The following is a 25,041-nucleotide window of genomic DNA, read 5'->3' as shown; positions in this document are numbered from 1 at the left end:
TGTTGAAGGGAATATCCGGGACGCATTTTTACACAAACAGTTCTTCCTATCCATATTTCTCGATATGGCAAAGGCGTATGACACAACGTGGCGTTACGGAATCTTAAGAGACCTGTCAGAAATGGGCATCCACGGTAATATGCTTAATATAATAGAAAGCTATCTGTCAAATCGTACCTTCCGGGTAAAAGTCGGCAATGCACTCTCACGTCCTTTTGCGCAAGAAACGGGTGTACCCCAAGGAGGCGTGCTCAGCTGCACGCTCTTTATCGTGAAGATGAACACGCTTCGTGCTTCATTACCACCCGCCATCTTTTACTCTGTCTACGTAGATGACATTGAAATAGCTTTCAAATCTTGTAACCTCACAGTCTGTGAGAGACAGGTACAGCTTGGCCTGAACAAAGTGTCAACGTGGGCAGACAGGAATTGATTTAAGATAAATCCTAACAAAAGCTCTTGTGTTCTTTTTACAAGAAAGAGAGGACTTATCCCAGATCCTTGCATAGAACTGCGTGGACAACAGATACCTGTAAACAAAGAACACAAATTTCTAGGTGTCATACTTGACTACAGACTCACTTTCGTCCCCCATATTAAATATCTTAAAGAAAAATGTCTAAAAACGATGAACATAATCAAACTTCTATCCCAGACTACATGGGGTAGTGACGGGAAGTGCTTAATGAATCTCTATAAAAGCCTCATTCGATCACGACTTGACTATGGCGCCGTGATTTATCACTCTGCCGCCCCGAGCGCACTAAAAATGCTAGGCCCAGTCCACCATCTAGGAATCCGACTGGCCACTGGCGCTTTCAGAACGAGTCCCATGCAAAGTTTATATGTAGAATCAAATGAGTGGTCACTTCATCTGCAGAGAACATACATCAGCCAAACATATTTTCTGAATGTCCACTCAAATCCACAACATCCCTGTTTTAATACCATTGATGACATGACATATGCTACACTCTTTCGCAATCGACCCTCTGTAAAACAGCCTTTCTCGCTGCGTGTGAGGGAGCTTAGTGATGAAATGCATGTTCCACTCCTCGAGTTTCGCCTAATGCATTCAGCCAAGCTGCTACCTCCTTGGGAGTGGCAGCTCGTACAATGCGATATATCTTTCGTGGAAGTCACAAAACATGCTCCAGAGATTGAAATCCAAATGCATTTCCGGGAACTCCAGTACAAATACTCCTGCACGGAGTTCTACACAGATGCATCGAAGTCACGCGACGGGGTGTCCTACGCAGCCGTCGGTCCATCCTTCTCGGAGTCCGACGTACTGCATCCGGAAACTAGTATCTTCACGGCTGAGGCCTACGCAATATTGTCGACCGTGAAGCATATAAGGAAATCAAAACTCAAAAAATCAATTATATATACGGACTCCCTAAGTGTTGTGAAGTCTTTGATATCGTTCTGTAAGCACAAAAATCCTATAATAATTGAACTCTATTCCTTCCTATGTAAAGCATATGTATCTAACCAGCATGTGATAATATGCTGGGCGCCTGGACATAGGGGCATCCAGGGTAACGTTCTAGCGGACCAAATGGCCACATAAATTGCATCACACACTGTTAATTCTACCGCTGCAGTCCCTGTCGCAGACCTGAAGCCTTTCTTAAGAAGGAAACTGCGAAACTACTGGCAACGCTTGTGGGACCTGGAAACAAATAATAAGCTGCATGTAATAAAGCCACAATTAGGTTTCTGGCCTCCTGTAACAAAATCACGCCGGACAGATGTCCTATTCTGTCGTCTAAGAATAGGACACACTTTTGGCACGCATAACTTTTTACTTACTGGAAATGAGCCCCCAACGTGTGGGAGATGCGGGCAGAGGCTCACCGTCCTCCATGTCCTCCTGGAGTGTCGGAAAGCCGAATCTGACAGAAAGAAACATTTTCCATTAGCATACCGGCAGCACATTCCCCTTCATCCTGTAATGTTACTCGGCCCAGAACCACTCTTTGACACTAACACAGTCCTAGACTTCCTGAAAGATGTTGTGTTACATGTAATTAGCCCTGTACGTTCATAGCGTCTCTTCTCTCCAGAGGATGCCGCTGTGATAGCTATTTTGTATAGCACATGCCTCTCGGCCCTTGCGTTTCAAGGGCTCTGGCGAGGCAGTAGTGCTCTTAGACAATTTTAGCGTCTCGCATATTTTATATAATGCATCATTCTTTTTAATGCATTTTAGTGATCATAGTACATGTCATTAATCATTGCCATAATTTTATTACGGGTAATTTTTATGCAATTTACAAAACCTCTTTTAGGCCCCTCTACAGCCAAGTCACATAAATGCACAGAGCCCATCATACCACGACATATTCATTACCACTAGCATGGCGCTCTTTGGCCATACCTGGCCCTTGCGCCATTAAACCTCAAACATCATCAAGCGTACGGTTAAAGCGTTCTGTGAGGCCATTGGTCCGCGGATTGCAAGCAGCAGTTGTGTCGTGCACAACGTGGTACTCTTTGAGGATGGCTTCGAGAACTTCCGACAAGAAGACACGAGCGCGATAGCTGAGCAACCCTTTGGTGGACCATGACGACGTCTGAAGCGGCGAAGGCGGAAGGAGGAAACGTCGCGCCATGTAGCCGCTAGGTGAGTGGGAGTTTCGCCGTATTGCGTGAGGTTGTCAACAGCCACGATGGCCCAGCGGTTACAAGCAGGACTCAGGGGAAGTGGCCCATACAAACCGGTGCCTACGCACCCGAACGGCCGGGTAGGGCAAGGTAACGTTTGCGGACCGGATGGCATGAGGCATGGTGAAGATTTCCGACGCTCACAACTGGGACAGCAGCGGCGCCAGTACCGCTGTCGAATGCACTGTTAATTTTTGAATACTCCCGAATGTGCACACTGTAGGTCAGAGTGGAATGACATGCATATTTCAGAACGCAGACTGCGGGGTACTACTAGCAACCACTGGTGGCCATTGGCGGTGTAATTGCGTTTGCTTGGATGGAGTAGGAGTCGTGTGCTCGGATGCGTCTTCAGGCATAGTTGAGCGTAGTGTGCAGGATCCAAGTTCCAGGGTTGACGTTGTAGGTCGAAGCAACCTGCACCACTTGCAAATGCATTTATTAGTCACCGGCGTTTGGGACCGACCGTTAGCGCAGGGTACGGCCACCAAGCACGAGCGCCATTCAATAGCAAAAGCGCTGAAGGGCACGACCCACTAGAAAGCTCCGGAGAGGAGAGGACGGCCCACTATATCGTTCCAATCCTTGTCTACAGTATAAATGTCGCAACGATTTAATGTGGAAGTGCAACTGTTATGCTTTGCATGGGGCTTGATGCGCAGATGACAGCAGAAATTTTGTGTGAAAGGCATTTCTAGTCTTTCGCTGCTCTGGAAAAAAATGAAGAAGCAAACATTACATCACTGGCACGTTCGCATGTGACTTGCAGTGAATAACCGGTGCGATGTGCTTAGAGAGCTGACGGGATATAGTAAGGCGCACGCAAAAGCGGTGAGTTAAGAAAAAAACTTATGAAAGAGAGACAGAGTAGGAGCGCGCTGACGAGCGGACAAAGGTTATGAGGTGTACTAAATTTTCAAGGGTGAAACGCTGATGTGATATGAACAGGAAATCTGAATCAATCTAGAGTCAAGATTTTCAAAGGATTCAAGAGTGCTTATGAGGCTTATTTTGTGTGGGTTTCAGATGGGGGAAGAGTAGACTAACTTAGACTTGACTAATGATATTTTCATGGTCGGTAATGTGGGAAGAAGAGGACTCTGATGGTGGACTGGGAGACGACGAAGAAGAGTTCGCTGCTCCATGCTTGTTGGCTCAGCTAATAAAAGCCATCTGTGAATAGACGCATGCTTATTCTTTCCCGCAACATCATTGGTGGACGTACTGGGTATTCACTCGCGCAAGACGGAGCTCTGCAGAGGACGTAATCTGGCCGCCATGTCATCCGAAGGAGAGAGTTTAGCCACGGCGCCGTCCTCACCAGCGACGGTCACCCTGGCCCAGCCCCGCGACCCTCGCATGTTTTCCTGGATTGGCAACGTTGACGTCGATGACTGGTTGCAGAATTACGAACGGGTCAGCGCACACAGCAGGTGGGATAACACGCTTATGCTGGCTAATATAATATTCTAACTCAAGAAAACCACACGGTTCTGGTTCGAAACACGCGCAGAAGAAATTAGGAGTTGGCACCAGTGCAAGCAGAAGCTTGGGGATTTGTTCGGCAAGTCCGTCGGCCGACAACGTCCTGTACTTTCTTGAAGCATGTCTCTTGCCACATAGTCACCGTCACATGAGTGCCACATTTCCGTTCTATCTGTTGTGCCGTTTTCGACCAATGCCCATTCTGCTCCTTCTGCATCTGCTCCGACCGACGACTTTACAAAGATGATTGCACCGGACCTCTCAACCCAACAAGCCGCAGAGATCCGTGGCCTCCTCGAGTCCTACTCCGACATTTTTTACCTGAACGAGCGCCCTTTGTGCCCAACTACGGTTGTGAAGCATCGTATAAATACCGGGGATGCAGTATCTGTTCGCAGACGCCCATACCCAGTGTCGCCCTCTGAGCGACAAGTTATCCAAGGCGAGGTTGACAAGATGCTTGCCAAAGGGTTATTGAACACTCTTCCAGCCCGTTGACTTCCCCTTTTGTTCTCGTCAAAAAGAAGGATAACAGCTGGCGATTCTGCGTTGACTACCGTCATCTAAGCACGATCCCCAAGAAATATGTATATCCACTTCCCCGCATTGACGATGCTCTGGATTGTCTCCACGGTGCCACTTATCTTTCATCTATAGACCTTCGCTCTAGATATTGCCAAATTGCCATGGATGAAACAGACCCTGAAAAGACCGCATTCGTCACACCAGACGGCCTATATCGGTTCCGGGTAATGCCTTTCGGCTTGCGCAATGCCCCGGCGACCTTTGAACGGATGATGGACATGCTCTTGCGTGGTTTCAAATGGTCCATCTGTGTGTGCTACTTGGATGACGTCATTGTATTCTCTTCCACTTTTGTGACAAATCTTGAAAGACTTTCATCTGTACTTTGTTTTTCACACCGCTGGATTGCAGCTCAACTCGTCCAAGTGCCACTTCGGTCACCGCCAAATAACCGTGCTCGGACATCTCGTCGATTCGTCAGGCATTCGCCCCGACCCCGCTAACGTTCATGCTGTACATAATTTCCCCATGCCAACTTGTGCTAAGGATGTTCGCAGCTTTATTGGCCTTTGCTCTTACTTCCACAGGTTTGTGGAAAATTTCCCCCATGCTGCCCGTCCCCTGACTGACCTCCTGCAGAAAGACGTTCCTTTCTGTTGGGGCTCTGAACAAGCGTCTGCTTTCTCGCAGCTCACCACGCTGCTCACCACACCTCCTGTTCTCGCCCATTTTGGCGCCTCCGCTCCGACAGAAATCCACACTGATGCTAGTGGCTACGGCATCGGTGTAGCTTTAGGTCAACGCCAATGTGGGCGCAACCGCGTTATCGCCAACGCCAGCCGCCTGCTCTCTCCCGCCGAGCGCAATTACTCGCATTCGTGTTTCTGCTTCACAGATAGGCCAGAAGTGCCGTTATGACCAGCGCCATCGCGACGTGGACTACGCACCAGGTGCACTTGTGCTAGTTTGGTATCCAACTCGGCGTGTTGGTCTTTCGGAGAAACTCCTTTCGCGATACTATGGCCCTCACCGCATCCTTCGCCAGGTGACCCTTGTCACATACGAAATGCCTCCGCTGGATGCCACGGTGTCTTCACCTCTCTCTGACATCATCCACGTCAGCCGTCTCCAACCTTACCTTCTCAGACTGATGAGCCGCACCAATAAGGTGCTTTTTCCGGCGGGGGTGATGTAACAGTCGGTAATGTGGGAAGAAGAGGACGCTGATGGTGGCCTTGGAGACAACGAAGAAGAGTTCGCTGCTCTATGCTTGTTGACTCAGCCATTAAACATCATCTGAGAATAGACGCATGCTTCTTTCTTGCCGTAACAATATTAAGCAAGTAGTCTCACATCTTTCGGATTGTTTTTTCATGGCGTTTTTCAACCGGCAGTCTTTACGTTATGACGTTACATTAGCAACGCACACGTTACAAGACACATCGTTACATGAGGTCACTCCAAGGCATAATTAGGTAGTTATCAGTTCACCAGTTATGCGAACAATATTGCAAGGAAAGTGGGATATCACGACGAGTGAATGAAATAAGTTTGAATTTATTGGGGGTTCAGGGACATTAGCCCATCATCGTACCATTCTAGGTGGTGGTCATGGCCTTGCTGTAGTACTATTTGGTTAGATGGGCTAGTAACGGTTTGGTAATTACACAGTCGTCAATAAACATGCATATTTTTGAAGCTGCGTACATGCAAGGCTACATCGTTATTGCATAGTAGGAATAAAGAAGGCCCTGGGCAAAGCCTTCAGGTACATTGGATGATACTGATAGCACGCTAGATAAGTGTTTGCTTGTGAATACAAATTGTGAATGGTCACATGTCACTCTTACATTGCACAGGATTTACCTCTAAGCACTTGCCTTGTCAAACGGCCTACGTGGTCGATTGAAGCTACTGACTATTCGTCACAGGAATCCAAGCTTCCTCTTTGTCGCGTAAACTGAGAAAACACTGACGCATGCTGCAACATTTCCTCGTGTTTGTAAACGCCGTAGAAACGTGAGAAGCACGAACCTCAAGGTTTAAGCCTATATCACTCAGTTGCTGCTTTTTCTTGGTGTTTAAAGGTGCGTAAAGGATTTTCCCAGAAATAAACTTTTGTCTAGGTTGCCGGCGAACAGTCAATTTCTTTTATCGCCGACTCTATTTAGCGGTATTTCCTCCAGATATGCAGCAACTTGCTCACCTATGCACGTGCTTGTTTACAAAAAGAAAAAAGAAATTCCTTACGACTAGGCAAGTGCCGACTAAACATTTCGTTATATCGGAATACATGTCACGTTTTATACTGACATCTATAATACACAAAAGGCAAAAAAAAGAAAACATGAGTAGCACTAATGGTACCCAGTAAAGCCAAGAAAATGATCAAGGTCCCTGATTCTAGAACCATTATCATCACGAAGATTGCGAATCACTGTTAAGTCAACGTCCAGGGCTAAAGACACTGCGAACAATCTCATGTTAATAATGACTTACGCCCGCAGATCATTGGCACTCATAGAGTGAGCCCCCACTGCGAAAGGATGAACACCGTCAAACGCGAGCAACGTCGTTTTCACCGCATCTAACATACATAAGAATGACTTTTTTGTTTCGTGCAACAGAAGTTTCTTTTTTTTTCATAACCAATAATTGGACATCTGTAATGCTCATCACATGAGAGAGGCGTTATGTTGCGGAGTTAGGTAAGCGACACGCCACTGCCACCTACACAACCATCAAGAAAATCCGCCAAATAATCTAGAAGCTTTTCAACGAAGAACTTGAAGCAGAGGGAGGTGATGTTCCTTTAGGTGCTGAGACACGCAGTTGGTAGTCTGTAAGGGAAATAGAAATTGAAATAACTTCTACTGAAACTTCGCATAAAAATTACACAATGACCCCTCATACGTAGTACCTGCCCTTGTGCTTAGCAGCTGAAGGCAGGCGGGCGTAACCTTCAATGTTCAGTCTCACTGTAATTGAACAAGAAACCAACCTCTTGGCGGTGAAATCTTGTTGCCTCAACAAGATCTGCTCACGGCATGCAGTAGACACTGCGAAAAATTTTCTATGAGAGACACTCCTGTAAAATTATATTCACTCAAATCGCTTTAAAAGTGGTCTACTACATGATATTTCTAACCTGTGACCCATAGCCTATTTGTGCTTCTGTACCTTGCAGGATCTCAAGCCCCATAGTACAGTGACGTTACCACATTCACATCGTGCAATCCCGTTGAGTATTCGCAAACACGCTACGTCCTAAAGCACTAAGTATATGCGTCTGTTGTGCAATGTTTTATATAGTGGATTGTGTCCTCTCTAGTACACAAAGGTTTGTTCCTGCAAGCCTGAAAAGGAGCCTGTAAAACCTGACTTTACCACTAACAAGCTGTCTTACATGGCGATGCAACCGCCGTGGTTGCTCAGTGGTTATGGTGTTGGGCTGCTGAGCACGAGGTTGCGGGTCCGAATCCCGGCCACGGCGGCCGCATTCCGATGGGGGCGAAATGTGAAAACACCCGTGTACTTAGATTTAGGGGCACGTTAAAGAACCCCGGTAGTCGAAATTTCCGGAGTCCTCCACTACGGCATGCCTCATAATCAGAAAGTGGTTTTGGCTCGTAAAACCCCATAATTTAATTTTTTTTAACATAGCGATGCTCAGCTTCAAACCAGCAACCTCGATGAGTTTTGAGGCTCGACGGCTGCACTTTCTTACGCTTCTTAACTTTATGTAAGCCAGACACTTGCTTTCCATTATGGACGCCGAAAGGAACAAAGAGAAAAGCATGCATACTTGTCCACGTGCTTCGTGCTGATACAGTGGTGCTATAAGAATTGCACAAAGCCGACAACCCTTTGCTGCAGTGAGGCAACGCTGGTTTTCGGACGTCATTCCGCGGAACCGACACGGGCATGCTCTAGTAGGCGGCTACCTAACCCTACCACGTGCTTGTATGTTTTGCAAAGTTTCCAAAACATTCCTCCACTCAAGTTCGCCATGCCCTCTCATCGCCACTATGCAAGCAGCGGGCCCTTGTGTGCAGTGCCGGCCGTGTGGTATAACTATTGTATAATTGCGCAACATTCAATATGATGTTGAATGCATCCACTTCACCAGTGAACTGAGCCACTACGTGGCCATGCCGAACCCTTACCCGTATTTTACGTTAATTTTAAGGTTATGTGCAGCTTAAGGAATGTTTACAGCGCACACACGGCTAGTAATTCAATATTTACACTCATGTGCGACTGCCCTGTAGCAATGAGCTGTGTCACTTGCTAAAGCAATGGAGACGACAGCAGTCACCTTCGTAGAGCCAAGAAAAATAAGGGTTCTTGTGATAAGCTGATGCAAACATGAGACCGTATACTCCAGCGTTTGCGAGGACAATTCGACCATGAAAGCTGGCCACGCCGGATGTGTACACCAGCACACAACTAAGAATATCGCAGAATCTCGCGCTTCGTTGGCTCGCCTCTTTATTGGGTCGTTTGAAATGATGAAATTGGTAATGACGCAGGACTGGGGTGAAAGTACTGACTGCTGTTCTTAAGGATTCTCACCGTCGTCGCTTTCGCTTTGTAGTAGTAAACGATGCCTTCGAACAAGGAGCATGTCGACATATTCAAGTAATCGCATTCCCGAGAATGCAATTTGTGATCCCAAAATGATGTTATGCAGCAAACACTCCATGCACATGTGCACTGAGGCTTGTACGTACAAAGCAAGCTCCTTGAGACCGGTAGTGGAGCGCGCACGGGCCACCAGCTACCCACAAGCTGCGATGTACAGAACGCTATGAAGATAATAGGTAGCAGGTGTTCCGGGAGGTTTGGCAAACTGTAATGGTTCCAGGACTTACATTTGAGAACGTGTTTATTTGCTTCAAGACAGAGGTACAATTAAGACTTCATAACGACCAAAGGTCATTAGGGCGGCTCGCATTGGGTACTCATGGGTAGACTACAAATGAAGCCCTGTGGTTGACGTGGGCTGAGCAAGTTTTGAAGCGAGGGAAGCTTAGAGCAAAATTAATTTCGAGACCTACTAAGGAATCTGAAATAGAATATATGGGTTGCGGGAATATTCATCTATTGCTACAGAAAAAACGTCGACTTACAGTGGAGGAAACGAACGAGAAAGCTTTCAATCAAGTATGGGAATCAAAACAAAATAATAAACGAGTGTGCTTAACAAAGTAAACAAGCACACTAAGTCAGAAAGGCTGAGGTAATGGGTGGCGGCCATGAGTAACAGATAAGAGCTAGATAAGAGCTAAAATGAAATCTTGAAGGGAAAATATTATCATAACCCAAAGTGAAGCTCTATACTTTTCCAAATGAGATCAGGGCCGCTATCTAGTACACGTTCGAAAAGCCGACGTTCGATTTCGCATGACGCGATTGGACTAGATTGGCCTAAGCCCCGATATCGGCGCAGCCTGGACAATCGCACGAGGCGAAATCGAACATCGGCTTTTTGAACGTGTACAAGATAGCGGCCAAGGATGCCTTAGAACGTGTAATTAAAAGGGAGTTACATCAAGGAACAAAAAGCATGTGCTTACTGCGGTAAATCTAGGGAAATGATGGAATACATTTATTGGAATGAGGAGATATCTGCCCGGGGGTCGATGTAGGCTCCGTCGGCCTGCTTGAAGCCCATGTATTAAGAGATAGCGGGGGCAAATAAAAATGTCCACAATAGCGATCAGTAAAAGGCAGTCGGGGTTTCTGTGGCAGAGAAGTACAGAGACCACAAACAACGGAGGGGTACGGACCCAAAATTCCTAATAAGGGTTCATAAAGTTGGACGCTGGGAATTTTGTCTGCAAAAAATAAATAAAATAAATAACTAAGAGATGCGGCGAAATAAAAGAGGCTTTGTGGCGCAACCCACCGCCCTGTTTTATAGGGGATGCCCATAGCATTCATCCAGCCCTCCATTCATCCATCTACGCACGTCATTAACCGTCCTGCATCTCTATAACTCACGGTATGCACGGGGACGCAACGTGCGCAGAGGGTTTCCGAAATTATGCGAAATGTTTATAGTTACTTCACTATATATGTCTCTGAAAGCCCCTGTAACGTATTGATTCATACAAAAATGTATGCTAGCGTATGCACAAGGCATAACTTTCAACTAGTCCTCGTTGTACCTGTTTTATGGGTTAGTTGAGAGCTCTTTCTTTAACAGTATTCATTTTCTTTATACATAAAACACTGTTAATGAACTAAAAGGATTCATTTTCGGTATACATAAAACGCTGTTAAGAAACTAAAAAAAAACACTTTTTTTTCAGGAATACGAAGCCTTCTTTAAGAATAAAACTTTATACGTAAGTATAACTTATATGTCATTATTACTTCGCAGACCACAAAATATATGCTATCTCACCACATTGCTTATTATCTACAGTGCAGTTAGACAAGCTTGTTCGAACATCGTAGTATCCAAGAGAGAGAAAATCCTACATAGTTACCCGAAATCTATGTCTGTCCAGCACTAAATAATAAGCGGCAGGAACTTTTGAAAGTATTGGCCAATTATTTTTTTAGTTTGATAATGTTTGGACAGAGCTCTACACAGAACAAAATTCCTAAACGAAGAGCATTTCATCATTCTTAGAGCTGAAATGAAAAAACCAAAATGCCTGGAACTTTGCCGTTTATAAGCCTACAGTTATACAATAAACGAGAAATATATTTAGGTTGTTCCGTGAGGAAAGCAACATTTTATATATCGCATATTATACAGCACTCATTGATTAGTGATTGGCTGTTTTGTATATAGCAGATTTCTTTTTCTCGCGAGAGAACACTTTTGCTGTCGTAGTATATAGTCGCACGTATGGGCTGTGTTGTTTCTTGGTGCCATAGTTATGATTGTGAAATGAACAAATATGCTATCTGGCTGCCAGTAAAGGTAGCATAGGGCATACCGCCTTCCGAGACCTAATGATACCATCAACACAAAAAACTCGCGATACAGCCTTCTGTTTCTCGATACGTGCTATATAGAAGTGTTTTTCCGAGCGTGAAAGCAGCCTGCGAATACACACAGAGTACCTGGAGTAGCCAATCGAGCGGCCAATCGAGCTGCAATTTTGCGTGTTATGATCTGTCTCCTAGGCACTCGAACCGACTATGGGTAATTTAACGAGCAGCTCTTCAAGTCATCACTTGGCTTCGCAATCATACAGCTGCAGAGGAAGTGTATGGATATGAAAAGTTGTCGTAATTCCACGCAGCCATTGAAGCATCGAAGGCATCCAATGAGGGATGCCTTAACCATACCAGACAAGGCGAGTTACGTGGTAAAGGACACCTCAACTTTATCCTCACTGCCATCAAAAATTCCACTGCGGGATCCCATTACGGGCATTGACACCATGTCAGCTCCCCGAAACATAGGCGGCGAACATGCGCACCGCCGGGCAGCATTTGCGTAGTGCCGTGGCGAGAGATTGGCGGACGCCCCAGGGAGCCAAGAAGTGTATTTAGACGTGGCTACCAACCCAAGCACCAGTGAAGTAGCCGTCAAATAGCGGGCAGTCAATTCATGTGCGACGCATCTGACATTTACAAGTGCTGATGCCGGCCTGACCGACCGAACTTTAACTCGGGGCAATTGTCTCAGCAGAAGACATGGTCTAAGCTTGTACGCTGGTAGAACACAGGTGTACGCATTGCTATAGAATCTGAACGGCACTCCTGTAATTCTCACTACACGGCGTCTTGTGCAGTACTTGTCATCCTTGTCAAGGAGGTCTGGCGTGTGATGGCCCGAGAGGTTGCTGTTACACTGCATTGGATCACTAGTCAGCCGGACACCGTTGGAAATGACCGAGCCCATGAGGTGACGCTTCTTTCCAATCGCTTTTTGTCCCGGGATCCTTCAACATCCTTTGCCACCAACACAAGCGGCAGGATGAATGGACGGCCGTGTGACCTTCACAAACATCTTCGAGCAACAGCCAACCGACGCAAGAGGGAAATCAGTTTGACCGTTGCCCAAGACCAACTTTTCGCGTGTCTATCCCGGTCAGACAAAGTAATACTGCATAGGCTTCACTTCAGCTTGGTCATCAAAGCGGTAGCTTTGGAGCTGCGGCAGTGGTACAAAAACCACGCCCGGGAAGAGCCCCTCTTTTCCCTTCTCCTGGGTCTCATGCGTAGCAGGAAGCCGGCCCTCCACAGCCTCCGCACACCAAGAAACATGACTGGAACCGCATAAGTGCACAAATTTTAGCTTGAACATGTGACCGACCACAGCCAATCTGTTTTAGCAGTACCATTGCCACAATGAAAACCGTGACCATCACCTCAGAAAAGTGCGGATGTAGCTCAAGTACGAGGAATGGGTTAGGCCGGCGACCGAATCAGCTCCTTCGAACTGGGCCACTGTGGACGTCCCTTTGTCTTTCGCTACGGTTGCGCAACTTAGGGAATAACTCTTTATATATATGAGTATCGGCCGTGGGACCTGCCTTCGGCGAAGGCCCGTCCCGAGGCGAATACTTCAGCAGAATCCCGTTATTTTTTCTACGTTCTTCTATTCTTTGACAATGTCACTGCCGGATCATGTGATTCAACGCTTCACTAATATTGTCAACAGCAGCAGCAGCATCATCGCCAATTCCACCCGGACAAGGCTGACGTCGAACTTTTGAGAAAGCACAATGCCCGCAGCTACCGTCAAACGTCATTGCTTCAATATATCTCTATATAATTAGTGAGTATGCTATGTAGTATACTAAGCATCCATTATAGAACTTCGAACCAGGACATTTCGGCTGGCTTTGTCCAACGACACGACCACACCACAGGCTCCGCCTCTTTCATCACCCATCACTTGCTCTGGATTGGTTCGCCAGCAAGACCTGGTGATTTTCAGTGGCACTGTTGACAGTGGCGTTGAGGTTTCACTCTCGTCACGAGAAAAGGTAAGCGCTCAGAACTAATGGACATATGTCACTGAATTCCCCAACGCTGTTTCTACCGCGCGGAGGTGGCTAACGTCTGGTTTAAAAGCCACGAGAAATCTTTTAAACATGTTTCACTCTCAAGACCTCCTTCACTGAAGTCTTGGAGAGCCCTGTGACTGCTGTGTGTGCCATGCAGGCCTGTGTCGTTTTTTAAATACTGTTCGATCAGTCTATATGGGAGTTATAACTAGATGCGCAAAACAGCGTGGCTCAACTCGTGGAATTGTCTCGAACGGTCCATGAACACCTCGCTGGCCTTTGTTCTCTCTGACCAATCAGCATATCTCACGTATATAAAGGAATCTGTACAGGACAAAGTGCACGAGGAAGTACTGGAGGAAGTTTCATAGATTATGAAAAGGCTTCTGATTCAGTATGTATACCAGCAGTCATAAAGGCATTGTGAAATCAAGGAATACAGGAGGGATACGTGAATATCATCGAAACTACCTACAAAGATGCCACAGCTAACTTCGGTCTCCACAAGAAAAGTACAAAGTTACCTAGCAAGAAAGGGGTCAGGCAAGCAGACACAATCTCTCCAATGCACTACATTGCAGTAAGAGGATATGCAGCATCTCGCAAACGGGCAACCTGTTAACTAAATTCCCTCTCACTGTAGTGAAGTTTATGTGCTCAAGGCTAATGAAGCTTAAACAAGACAAGGAACCAACCACGGCAAAAAGCAGGCAGAACAAAGAACATTCAAAAGTTTCTCTAAGTCCATGGGTACATGGTCTCTCCGACAGATTAAAGGACTAGCACGAAACTACGGAGTAAAGATGGGTTTTTTGGCAAAGAACAAAATAGGAAGTGTATGTCCCAGGATAAAACAAAAGTTTGAGGGCAAGTATCATTTCAAGAATGAGTGTACTGTAAGGTACGGGCATCAGTTTATTGAATCTATAAAGAATATTGTATATAGAATCCCTAAGTCGGGCGGACATGTGTACGTCAGATAAACCAGCAGATGTGTTAACATAAGATTAGGTTAGTTTAAAGGGAGGCCCTAACACATATTTGGTCATGCATTAGAGCGCGCGCAAGGGCACACCCTGCTTTGAGCCCCCCTCCAAAACAGCCATCCTATTCAACCACTCTGTTAAAATTTCGAGGGAAATTGTGGAAGCGTTTTACATTTCACAGCACAACGAAGATTGTGTGAGTCACCCATCCATTGCTATCTTAGATAAAGTAATATCGCGGCCTCCCTTGTATCTATAACATTCCAGACAATACAGGTTTGCACTGTATGTGCCCTAGAGGCAAGCCTGAGATCTTTTGGGCAGATCTGTATGCTGTTTCCGGATCTGTTTTCGGAAAATAAAACCAGTTGTGTATTTATGTAGTTATGTAGTTGTGTATAAAACCAGCCCTTGTGTATTTTTCTTTGTGCCTTTTCTTTTAGTTTAGCGCAATGTTTCACTATTAATCAATTCCAGCTAGGCCGGCCAGCAGTTATGCTTCAAAATATGGAGTGGCGAATACCAGCCACGCGTACGAATAAAGCGCGAACCCAGTATAATTTAAATGAAAAACAATGCCTAGGCATCTTCTCGGTCCTTACCAGGTTTTGTCACTACTCGTACGACTGCAATTTCAACGTTGTAGCAGATAAGCACCCTCTTCGTTGGCTCTCGACTTTGAAAAAATACATCATGGCGCCTTACTCGCTGGTCACTTCGCCTTCAAGAGTTTGCCATCAACATTGCCTACTTTTTTGACTATAAACATGCGGACGCCGACGCTCTCCCATTCCTCCCTACCCTTATACGCTACTTGTGTTTCATCCCTTGCGTAATTTCTCTCGCCTCGCCAAATTGACAGCATAACTTGACAGCAGTGTCACGACCGCTGGATAGCTGCCTTGCTCCATTTCGTTTACGCTACGCCGACACTTCCGACCTCCTGCGCACTCAACGGGTGAGCTAGTCATTCTGCAATTTACGACGAACTTCTCTATCTGGGCAACAACGCCTCTAATGGCCACAAATACCTTGCAACCTGCGTTCCAAAATCGGACGCGTCTTTCCACGTCCTCCCTCAGTGTTCACATGTCGTAGTCTTAGAAACGTCTGAAATCTCTCGGCCGTGCTGCTACTGGAACGGAACGTTCACGTTCGTTGGCAAGTTTATTCACTCGTGTGCGGACTGCCAACGTCTCAAATACCCACCTTACCGTCCATTAAGTCCCTTGGAACCTCTTCCATATCCCCGCCCAACTCTGCTACCTTGTGAGCACTGATCTCTTTGGGTCCCCTCTCCTATCAGCTGCGAGTAACCGCAGGGACATCGTCGCCATCCGTTTTTTTACGCGGTACGCAATAATCGCAGCTGTGCCTACCGCAAAGGCACACAATGTCGTTTCTCTCTTTGTACTTTGATTTTATGCGAGAGCGTTAAAGAGCTCGTGTCGCAGAAAAGCCGGCGCTGCCGGCATTGGCCGTGAGCGGAAAAACCCCGGAAGGCGATTCATAAATAAAAACAACTTGAAAGATGGGTTGGGTGGGAATCGAACCAAGATCTCCGGAGTGTGAGACGGAGACGGTGCCACTCACCCATGAGTTCGGTTCTTATGGGACAAAAGCGCCTGTAGTGAAGGCGTTGTTGCCTTAGAAACGTGCCGCATAAAGTTATACTGCGGTGTATATCGGTAATTATGAGCATGTAAATTACAGAAGTCGCAGGTAAACGAGTAGCGAAGTACGTTTCCGCTACATTCTTCTGCGCTTGGCGCACACGCAGAGCCATCTTGCGGCAAACACAGAAGTCCCTCTCCTCGCAATGTACGGCACTGCCCTGACAGGTGGCGCGCTACTCGCCCGCTTCTCCCATTTGTCTCCTTTGAGCGCATTGGGGTCTTGCGGGGACCGGTGCGAGGATGCCCCAATACCCTTGCGTTTAATAAGGTTTCTCGCTCTCTCCCCTTCTAACTTCCAGCGTGCGTCACTCGAACCCTCGTGTTTAGGTGACGCGGCTCCTCTTTCCGCTCCCAGCGCGATTCCTAGGTGAAGCGCCCGACGCGGGACGCCTCTGGCGTGATCGCTGCGCCGTAGCGCGTCTGGTGGGAAATCCCCTGCGATGTGTGCCGTGCTGCTGGCGAGGAGTCATGCGTCTACGTGGTGTTCCCAATCGAGATAGAGGATGATCCCATTGAGGCGTCTGCCCCATGATCGCGTCCGCCTTCATGGCGCCTCGTGGCCCGGCTGTCTGTGCCGATCACGACGTTTGGTAGATCGTTTCTCCCTCCGAGACACCGAGTTCTTTGGTTCGTTCCGCTTGCTGAGGCGCACGTTTTGTCTTTGTGTGACTCAAGAGCATGCAGAGTGAATGAGTGGGTGGTGCGAACGGGGTGCGATAACGCTATCGCGTTCCACTCTTGAAGGCGAAGCTTATGCGTCCTCCAAGTTTTTATTCTTCGTCATGGTCCTCCTCGTCGTCCCCTCCTCGTTGTCAGCCCCATGATCGCGTCCACCTTCATGGGGCGTCGCAGCCCAGCTGTCCGTGCCGATCACGACGTTTGGCTCGCGTAGATCGTTTCTCCCTCCGAGACGCCGAGTTCTTTGGTTTGTTCCGCTGGCTCAGGCGCACGTTTCGTCTTTGTTTGACTGAGGAGCATCCCGAGCGAATGAGCGGGCAGTGCGAACGGGGTGCGATAACGTTATCGCGTTCCACTCTTGAAGGCGAAGCTTAAGCGTTCTCCAAGTTTTTATTCTTCGCCATGGTCCTCCTCGTTGTCCCCTCGGCGACAGAGGGTGGATCTTTTTGTGTCACGCTGTGGAAGCCCTCCCCGCTCAGTGCCAATTTATTCATCGCACCACCTCGACATTCCACCCTCATATCAATAGGCTTACCGAGTGTTTTATTTGTACTGTGGGTGATATGCTTGCCATGTATGTTGTTACACGCCATTTCCGTATTCCGAAGAAAGTGCTCAGCAGGACGATGAAAACGATGATCGAGAGAGCTCGTTCGAGTTTTGTGGTTATTCTGCCATCATGGCTGTGACTTCACTCTGTATGTCTTGTTAATATAATGTTGCCTAATCTTTATCTACGTCACATTATTGGTGAAAGTGAGGGTTGAGAACTCGTTATGACGAAGCTCCGCAGTGGCCGTCGCTTAGATTTTTCTACAATGACAGAAGAGGCGGCCTATTATTCCTCAGCGGCGGCAACGTCAACTGTTGTCCTTGCGCAGCTAAGGGATCCGGGCACGTTTTCCAGAACCGGCGACGTCGATATTGACGACCGGTTGGACCTGCACGAGCGCGGAAGTAAAAACCGATGGGACGATATGGTCATGTTGGCGAATGTTATATTTTTCTTACAAGGAACAGCAGAGGTCTGGTTCGGGAATCATGAAGTTGAAATCAGAAGTTGGAATTCCTGCAGTCAAAAGATGCGTGATCTCTTCGGAAAGACCATTGGTCGTACGGCCGCGGCGAATAAGGCGCTTGCGTCCCACGCTCAGACATCAACGGAGTACTATCTTTCTTATATACAGGAGGGGCTGGCCCTTTGTCGCAAGGCGAAAGATGGCATGATAGAGTCAGACAAAGAGAGGCATCGTTTAAAAGAGATAGCAGATGATGCATTCAGTCTTCTCATTTGAAATGCCTGCAACACGATCGACGCTATCATACGGGAGTGAAAGTGCTTTGAGAACGACAAAAGCTGACGCATCGCTCACCGGTTCGTTTGAATGCCTAATATGGCAGCAACATCGCCATGCGAAAACGTACCTCCACCGCAGGTACACTCACCGCGGAGCATGTCACCAAGATTAGCGGATGCAAAATTGAGGCCATGTCTCTTATCAGGCCATTGAGTCTCCTATCACGTTTTGTCACGTGTCGCCTCGGTGGGCTGGCGTAAAACCTTGAAGGACCCGGATAATTGGGAAAGAAGTTTCGAAGAAAGGCCTACGTGGCAGTAAGGGGTCCAAAGAAGGACCAAGCAGCCTTTTTAGGCAGCTAGGAGGCAGAGAGACGGTCCCGTGCGATGTTACGAGCCGTTTGAGCACGAGCAATAGTTTCGCGAGCATATTCTGTAGTGGCGTGGGGGGCTAGTGGAAGTAATGTCTGAAAGGGCAAAGTGGGGTGGCTGGCAAACAAAGATAAAAAGAGGAGAAAGCCGGCAGTGTCGGGGGGAAGGGGGGGGGGGAAGAGTTCTATACGAATGTCCTATAAGGCAAGCTTTTGTCCCAGTCACAGCGACGTGATGAAACGTCCATGAATATAGTTGTGATGAGCATGCGGTTGAGGCGTTCTGTAAGACCATCAGTCTGCGATGTGTAGGTGGTGGTTAGCTTGTGACGTGTGGAACAAAAGCGAAGAATAACGCCGACAGTGTCGGAAAATAAAGACCGACGGTCATGTCTGAGTAGCTGCCGTGGAGTGCCGTGGTGGAGGATGACGTCGTGAAGCAAGGACTCAGCAACGCCCATGGCTCAATTGGTCGGAAGTGCCCGAGCGATGGCATATCGCGTCGCGTAGTCAGTAGCTACGGCGATTTACTTGTTCACGAAAGAGACGTCGGAAATGGCCTAACGAGATCAAGGCCGAAGTGGTAGAACGGTCTAGTCGGAATGTCTATAGGCTGAAGTGGGCCGGCAAACTGCAAAGACGAACGCTTGCAACGTTGGACGGACTCGCAACGAAAATGTACTGGTGCACAGAACGGTAAAGGCCTGGCCAAAAGAATCGACGTCGCACTTGGTCGTATGTACGGGATACTTCATGGTGGCCGGCTGTTGGAATATCGTGGAACTGGTGGAGAAGTGTAGAAAGGAGGGTCGTATGTACTACGAGCAAAAGCGCAGGACCGTCGGAGTAGGTATTGGGACGGTAGAGAATATTGTCGAAAAGCACTCACAGGTGCAGGGACGGGTCGGAGGGATTAGAATTTAGGTGATTGGTGATGGACCGCAAGTTTGCATCACTGAGCCGTTGATTGCGTATATTGCTGAAGAGGACGCAGAATCTGAATCATGGGTGGTGGATTTGGGAGGGCCCACGGAGGGACATGATAGGCACTCGGCGTCCTGGTGTATTCTGGAAGCTTTAGCGGCCAGCGACCGAGACGTCCAATTGTGTCTTTGAGGGACGAGTACCAGCACAGCTCATAGTGGTCTATGATTACCGAAAAGGTGCGGCCAAACAAGTACGGGTGAGATTTTGCGACTGCCCAAACAAGAGCGAGGCATTCGCGTTTAGGGATTGAGAACTTGCGCTCTAAAGGGGAAAGGAGGGGAATGGAGTAGGCGATGATAAGGTCTTAGCCTTGTTGCTGCTGTGCAAGGATAACGCCGATGCCGTGTCTACTGGTGTTCTTTCTTACCTGTGTAGGCACTGTGGTGTCAAAATGCGCGAAGATGAGAGAAGTAGTAAGCAATCTGGTGAGCGTTTGGAATGCATCGGCTTGTTGAGGAACCCGTGAAAATGTGATTTCGTTCTTCAGGAGCTGCGTTAGTGGACGGGCAATATCAGCAATGTTCTTGACAAAACGAGGGAAGACCACAAGCCACCAAAGCTCCGGATGTCTTTGGCCGAACGTGGCACAAGGATCTCTTTCACGATACTAAGTTTGTCGGGATCAGGTTAGACGCCGCGATAACTCACGCGGTAACCTAGGAACATAATTTCACGTCGGCTGATGATGCACTTCGAAGAATGTGATGATGCACTTCGAAGAGCATGTCGGAAAACGCCCAGCACTGCTGATAGGCGAGTGAGGTGGCTCTTTAACATCAGGGTGGAGCTTTGCGTCGATCCGTGCTCTCTTCCACGTGTAATCATGCGAACGACAATTAAAATTTGGCGTCAGATATCTCGGAGCAGAGATACGCTAGAATCATTCTTCAAAGTGATACTGTGTAGAAATGCAACTGCCTCTAGCTTTTCAATACAAACCTAACCACTTACTGCAGTAAAAAAAAAGTTAATTATTCAATTTTAATCAATTGGGCTGCTGACAGAAATAATTATCATCTCACTTTGTGTCCCCCTGGCCACATAATTTAGTTGCACAGGTGGTCTTCGCGTGGCCCCCATTGCCTATTTTTAAGAAAACTGTGAAGCCTAATTTAGCCTAATCAGCATAAACCATGCATAATGAGTAGAGTACATGCGGCTACAAAATCATCAGGGAAAGCGCTTAACAATAGTACAGAAAGAATGAAAATTTGCCCACAAATCGGAATCGCCTATTCCTTTTACAAATGCTTTGCCTGATATATAGAATCATTAAAGATGGTTTCTGTATTATCCTTTTTAAAAAAGCACAACTACTTAGGAGGCTGACCGCACTTATTACTGACCTCAAACTTTCAAAACTTTACTGCTAGCCTCTACGTAATTAATATTCACCGTGGAAGTTAATATTTCCTCAATAGACTATTATAAAGCACAGGCTTCACAGGGGAATTGCTTTTGCCTCTGCCAAATGATACGCCGTACCCGCTTGCGCAGGCAGTATACCGTTAAGCGATAACTTACAGAGAACTGGATTGAAAGCGACTTTTTATATAAAGTAGGGCTTATTTTCACATAAAAAAAATTATATCTCGGTTCCTCTATCTCAAGCACTGGAACAAAGCTTGCCGCAGACTCTCATTTCATAATAGAGCGTATTCATCATCTATGAGATATTCGGAAGCGCCTGGTAATACAGATAATCTTTATTATAAGAGGCTGACTGATGCTCAATAATTCCGTTGATGTTATTTTTTTCCACCTCAATAGTCATTCTGCCAGCTTGAAGCCATGATGGGGCAGCGTCGCGTAAGTAGATAAGTGTTTTTTTGCTTAAGAATTACCATGAGAGAACTATTTACTGTGTTTACATTTACCCATTTACGATGGTAAGCTGTGAAGCATAAGTTATACTGCATGTTTGGGTTAAGCGGAAAGAAGGGCTTAGATACCAATGAAGATGATAAGTTAATAAAAGAATTTCTGTGGTCCCAATTTTTTTTACAGTACTTACTACTATATAACATGCAAAAATGTTTACAATGTTATTATGCTATTATGAGATTGTTTACCGTTTATTGTTATTGGTCTACACATTGTATTTGCTAGTGTATTAATTTTCCATCGTGTGTGCATACTCCTTTCATTATACTGATGTTTATTTTTTCCCGATTCCATACTAATATGTTACCGTATTTCCCCCTTAGACTATGCCTTCTCGAAGGCCTGTAAGGTACATGTAAATAAATAAATAAATAAATAAATAAGATTATCGCACATATTTCAAGCTTACTAATTGAAACAAGAAATCGCATTTTCCTTCTTCAGTTAAAGATAACGCGTGGAAATGCCCTTGATATGCCTACACACAAGGATGAAATGCAAAAACCACCCGCACCAAGATTTTCTGGCGATTTAATTTTAAAGAAAAATGGTTTATTTGTATGAAAATATTTGCATATCTCTGTATCATTTTCACCACTGCTTCGAATGAAGGTAGAGCGGCTGTTCTGGGTATCGCAGAGCGCAGTATATAATTGTTCCACTGCTTTTACTATATGATCCGAATTGATGATATTACCATGCTTATATATAAGTGCATACTTGCATTGTCCTATGCAAAGATTTCCTCTCACTGATTTCATGCTGCCTCAATTTTTACTACTTGCCCAATCTTTCCCAAGTTATAATTTCGAATATCCCTTGGTTTCTTCATGGTGATCAGTTTTGACAGTTTAGCGATTTCTATCTGATCTTTTGAGTTGGATCTTTTTAGGCTTTGTCGTTTGCATCGGAGTACAATCAACCTCTTTATATGGCTTTCATAGATTAAGAAAAGGTGTTTGGTACAGTATAGGTACCAGCAGTCATAGAGGCGTTCAGTAGTAAAGGAGTACAGGAGGCATACGTGAATATGTTGCTGACTATCTACAAATATTCCACAGCTACTTGGGTTAAGTAGAAAGTTACCTCTTAATAAAGGGCTTAGGCAAGGAAACACAATCTCTCCAATGCAATTTGCTGCATGCTTAGAAATATTCAAGCCCTTAGATTGGGAAGGCTCAGCAGTGAGGATCAAGGGCGAATATCTCAGCAGAAATTGGTTTTGCTATTAGACGGCCCTGTTCAGCAGCACTAAGGACGAATTGCAACAAATAATTGAGGACCTTAACCGAGAAAGTGCAAGAGTGGGGTTGTAGATTAATATGCGAAACACCGCGATAATGTTCAACAATCTGGCTAGAGAACGAGAATTCAGAATTACCAGTCAGCCTCTACAGTGTGTAGAGGAGTACGTTTATCTAGGTCAGTTATTCACAGGGGACCCTGATCATGAGAAGCAAATTGAAAAAAGAATACCAATAGGTTGGAGTGTACACAGCAGGCATTGCCAAATTGTGACTGCGTGCGCACCACTCTCGTTGAAAAGCGTACGATCATTGCAGTCTACCAAACCAACATGGGGAGTAGAAACTTGGAAGTTAACAAAAAAAGATAGAGAACAAGCTAAGAAGCGCACAAAGCACGACGAAACGCAAACTGTTAAGCGCAACGTTAAGAGACAGCCAGAGAGCGCTGTGGATCAGACAGCAAACCGGGCAACCCAATATTTAATTGATATTAAGATAAAAAAAAGTGGACATGGGCAGACAATACAGTGCGAAGGGTGGATAACCGGTGGACAATTAGAGTTGCAGAAATGGTGTAAAGAGAAGGGAAGCGCAGTCGAGGACCTCAGAGAACTAGGTGGCAGGATGAAATTACAACATTTGCATGTGGAAATTCAAATCACCTAGCGCAAGACAGGGGTAATTGGAGATGGCAGGGAGACACCTTTGTCCTTCAGTGAACATAATATTCGGCTGATGATGACGATGTTGACGATGATTTTCATATCGCACACTGAGATTTGCATTTGTATTTGGAATGCGTGACGTTGTCAACAAGCTAAATCAATCTGTGATGTTAAGAGCCCTATAATACCTATAAATGTGGAGTGTCCCCAAAATTCGGACAGCACTGTAATAAACGTTATTTCACAACTTTTCTGATGCATCAGTGTGTCCACCTACAGTATACTTCATATTAGACAGGATATAATGGTTCCGCCTCTTCCGACATTGCTAAAGCATTCTTGCAAGCCCTGTTATGTTAAGCGCTTCAGCAACTAATCCATTTCCCTTTCAATTGTCACATACCCACAGTACAGCCCCCTAAACACCTATATTGATTAGGGTAAGAAAAAATATCACAGAGGGTAAATAAGTAGATTGGGGAGGAGTGTCTACTATAGTAATAAAACTGTATGCAGAAAACTCAAGCACGATTAAGACGGAGTTCTCAGAGGCATCGTAGTGGTGCAGAATCAGCGCTGCTCTCTTGACACATATCCGTGAAAGCAGCATACACAATCCCTCATACGCTTCAGAACCTTGACGTAAAACCGTACAATCTTAGTTTGACTTTGAGGAACAAATTTGTGGTGCATAATTTTATGGCAGCCCAGAAAAGCACGATCCGTGCCTTGAAGATGATTGGCGACATTATTTATATTAGGAATCTTTCTTACAAAGGGTATTCAATTGGTGGTGATTGCTTTGTATGCCAACAGATTGTCCACCACTTTCATCTCTCTCGTTTTGAATTATGGCTCGAGCGATATTGTGCACTTGATAGAATATATGGTTATGATTATTGTCCTGTTTACACAATGAAAGTACCGAGAGAAAGAAAAGGATTTGTTGTAATTTACAAGTACAAATAAATTATTAAAGAACTTGATGAGACATTTGAAGTAGCCGTGCTCGTCTCTCGCGCTTGCCTTGGTCTTTATTGAGGAGAAGCAGATACCCAGTGTCACATCCAGTTACCTTGTCGCCGTGTAAGTGTGGCATTTGCCCAGTGCCTTGAGCTAGAGTGAGAAAGCGGAGCCCATCAAGATAACACGTATTCTGTCATCGATTGACACCTGTCTAGCTGCCCATTACCCATGCCCCAAGTTGTCTATTCGCAATCCAATATTTGGGCACATGCCCAGTTGCACTTAGGCAGTAATTCCGTGCCTAAAGTTCGCGTGAAAAGGTTAGAAGGGTACATCATACTGAAAGGTGCCGAACTTCAGGACAGTCGCCGTGGCAGAAGGCTAAATCTTGCGAATATGGAAGGTGCTGCGCCACTGCGATGTAACTACGTGCGATACCTTCATGTAGTGTCATAGCAAGAAATACAGGGTCATACTTGTGGTGGACAATCAAGCATGACTCTTTTCTTTATTTATTCTTCATTTATGCCGTATGCCTACACCACATGTACGGCATTATAATATGGAGGTTAAAATACATAGCGTCACAATGGAAAAATGTTCTTTATCGGAAGAATACATAA

General features: G+C 46.1%; 1 protein-coding gene across 1 annotated transcript in view; it reads left to right on the top strand.

Annotated features, from left to right (window-relative positions):
• LOC126531192 (membrane metallo-endopeptidase-like 1) overlaps positions 1-25,041 on the top strand; it is a 103,905-nt gene that overhangs the window by 38,760 nt on the left and 40,104 nt on the right. The window contains exons 9-10 of the mRNA XM_072285759.1: positions 10,998-11,033; positions 21,427-21,465. Coding sequence (XP_072141860.1) covers positions 10,998-11,033; positions 21,427-21,465 — 75 coding nt within the window. The remainder of the gene's footprint in view (positions 1-10,997; positions 11,034-21,426; positions 21,466-25,041) is intronic.

Source organism: Dermacentor andersoni, unplaced genomic scaffold, assembly GCF_023375885.2.
Source record: "Dermacentor andersoni unplaced genomic scaffold, qqDerAnde1_hic_scaffold ctg00000041.1, whole genome shotgun sequence".
Taxonomy (NCBI): domain Eukaryota; kingdom Metazoa; phylum Arthropoda; class Arachnida; order Ixodida; family Ixodidae; genus Dermacentor; species Dermacentor andersoni.
The sequence above is the reverse complement of the archived record's forward strand: the minus strand, read 5'-3'. Positions and strand labels throughout refer to the sequence as shown.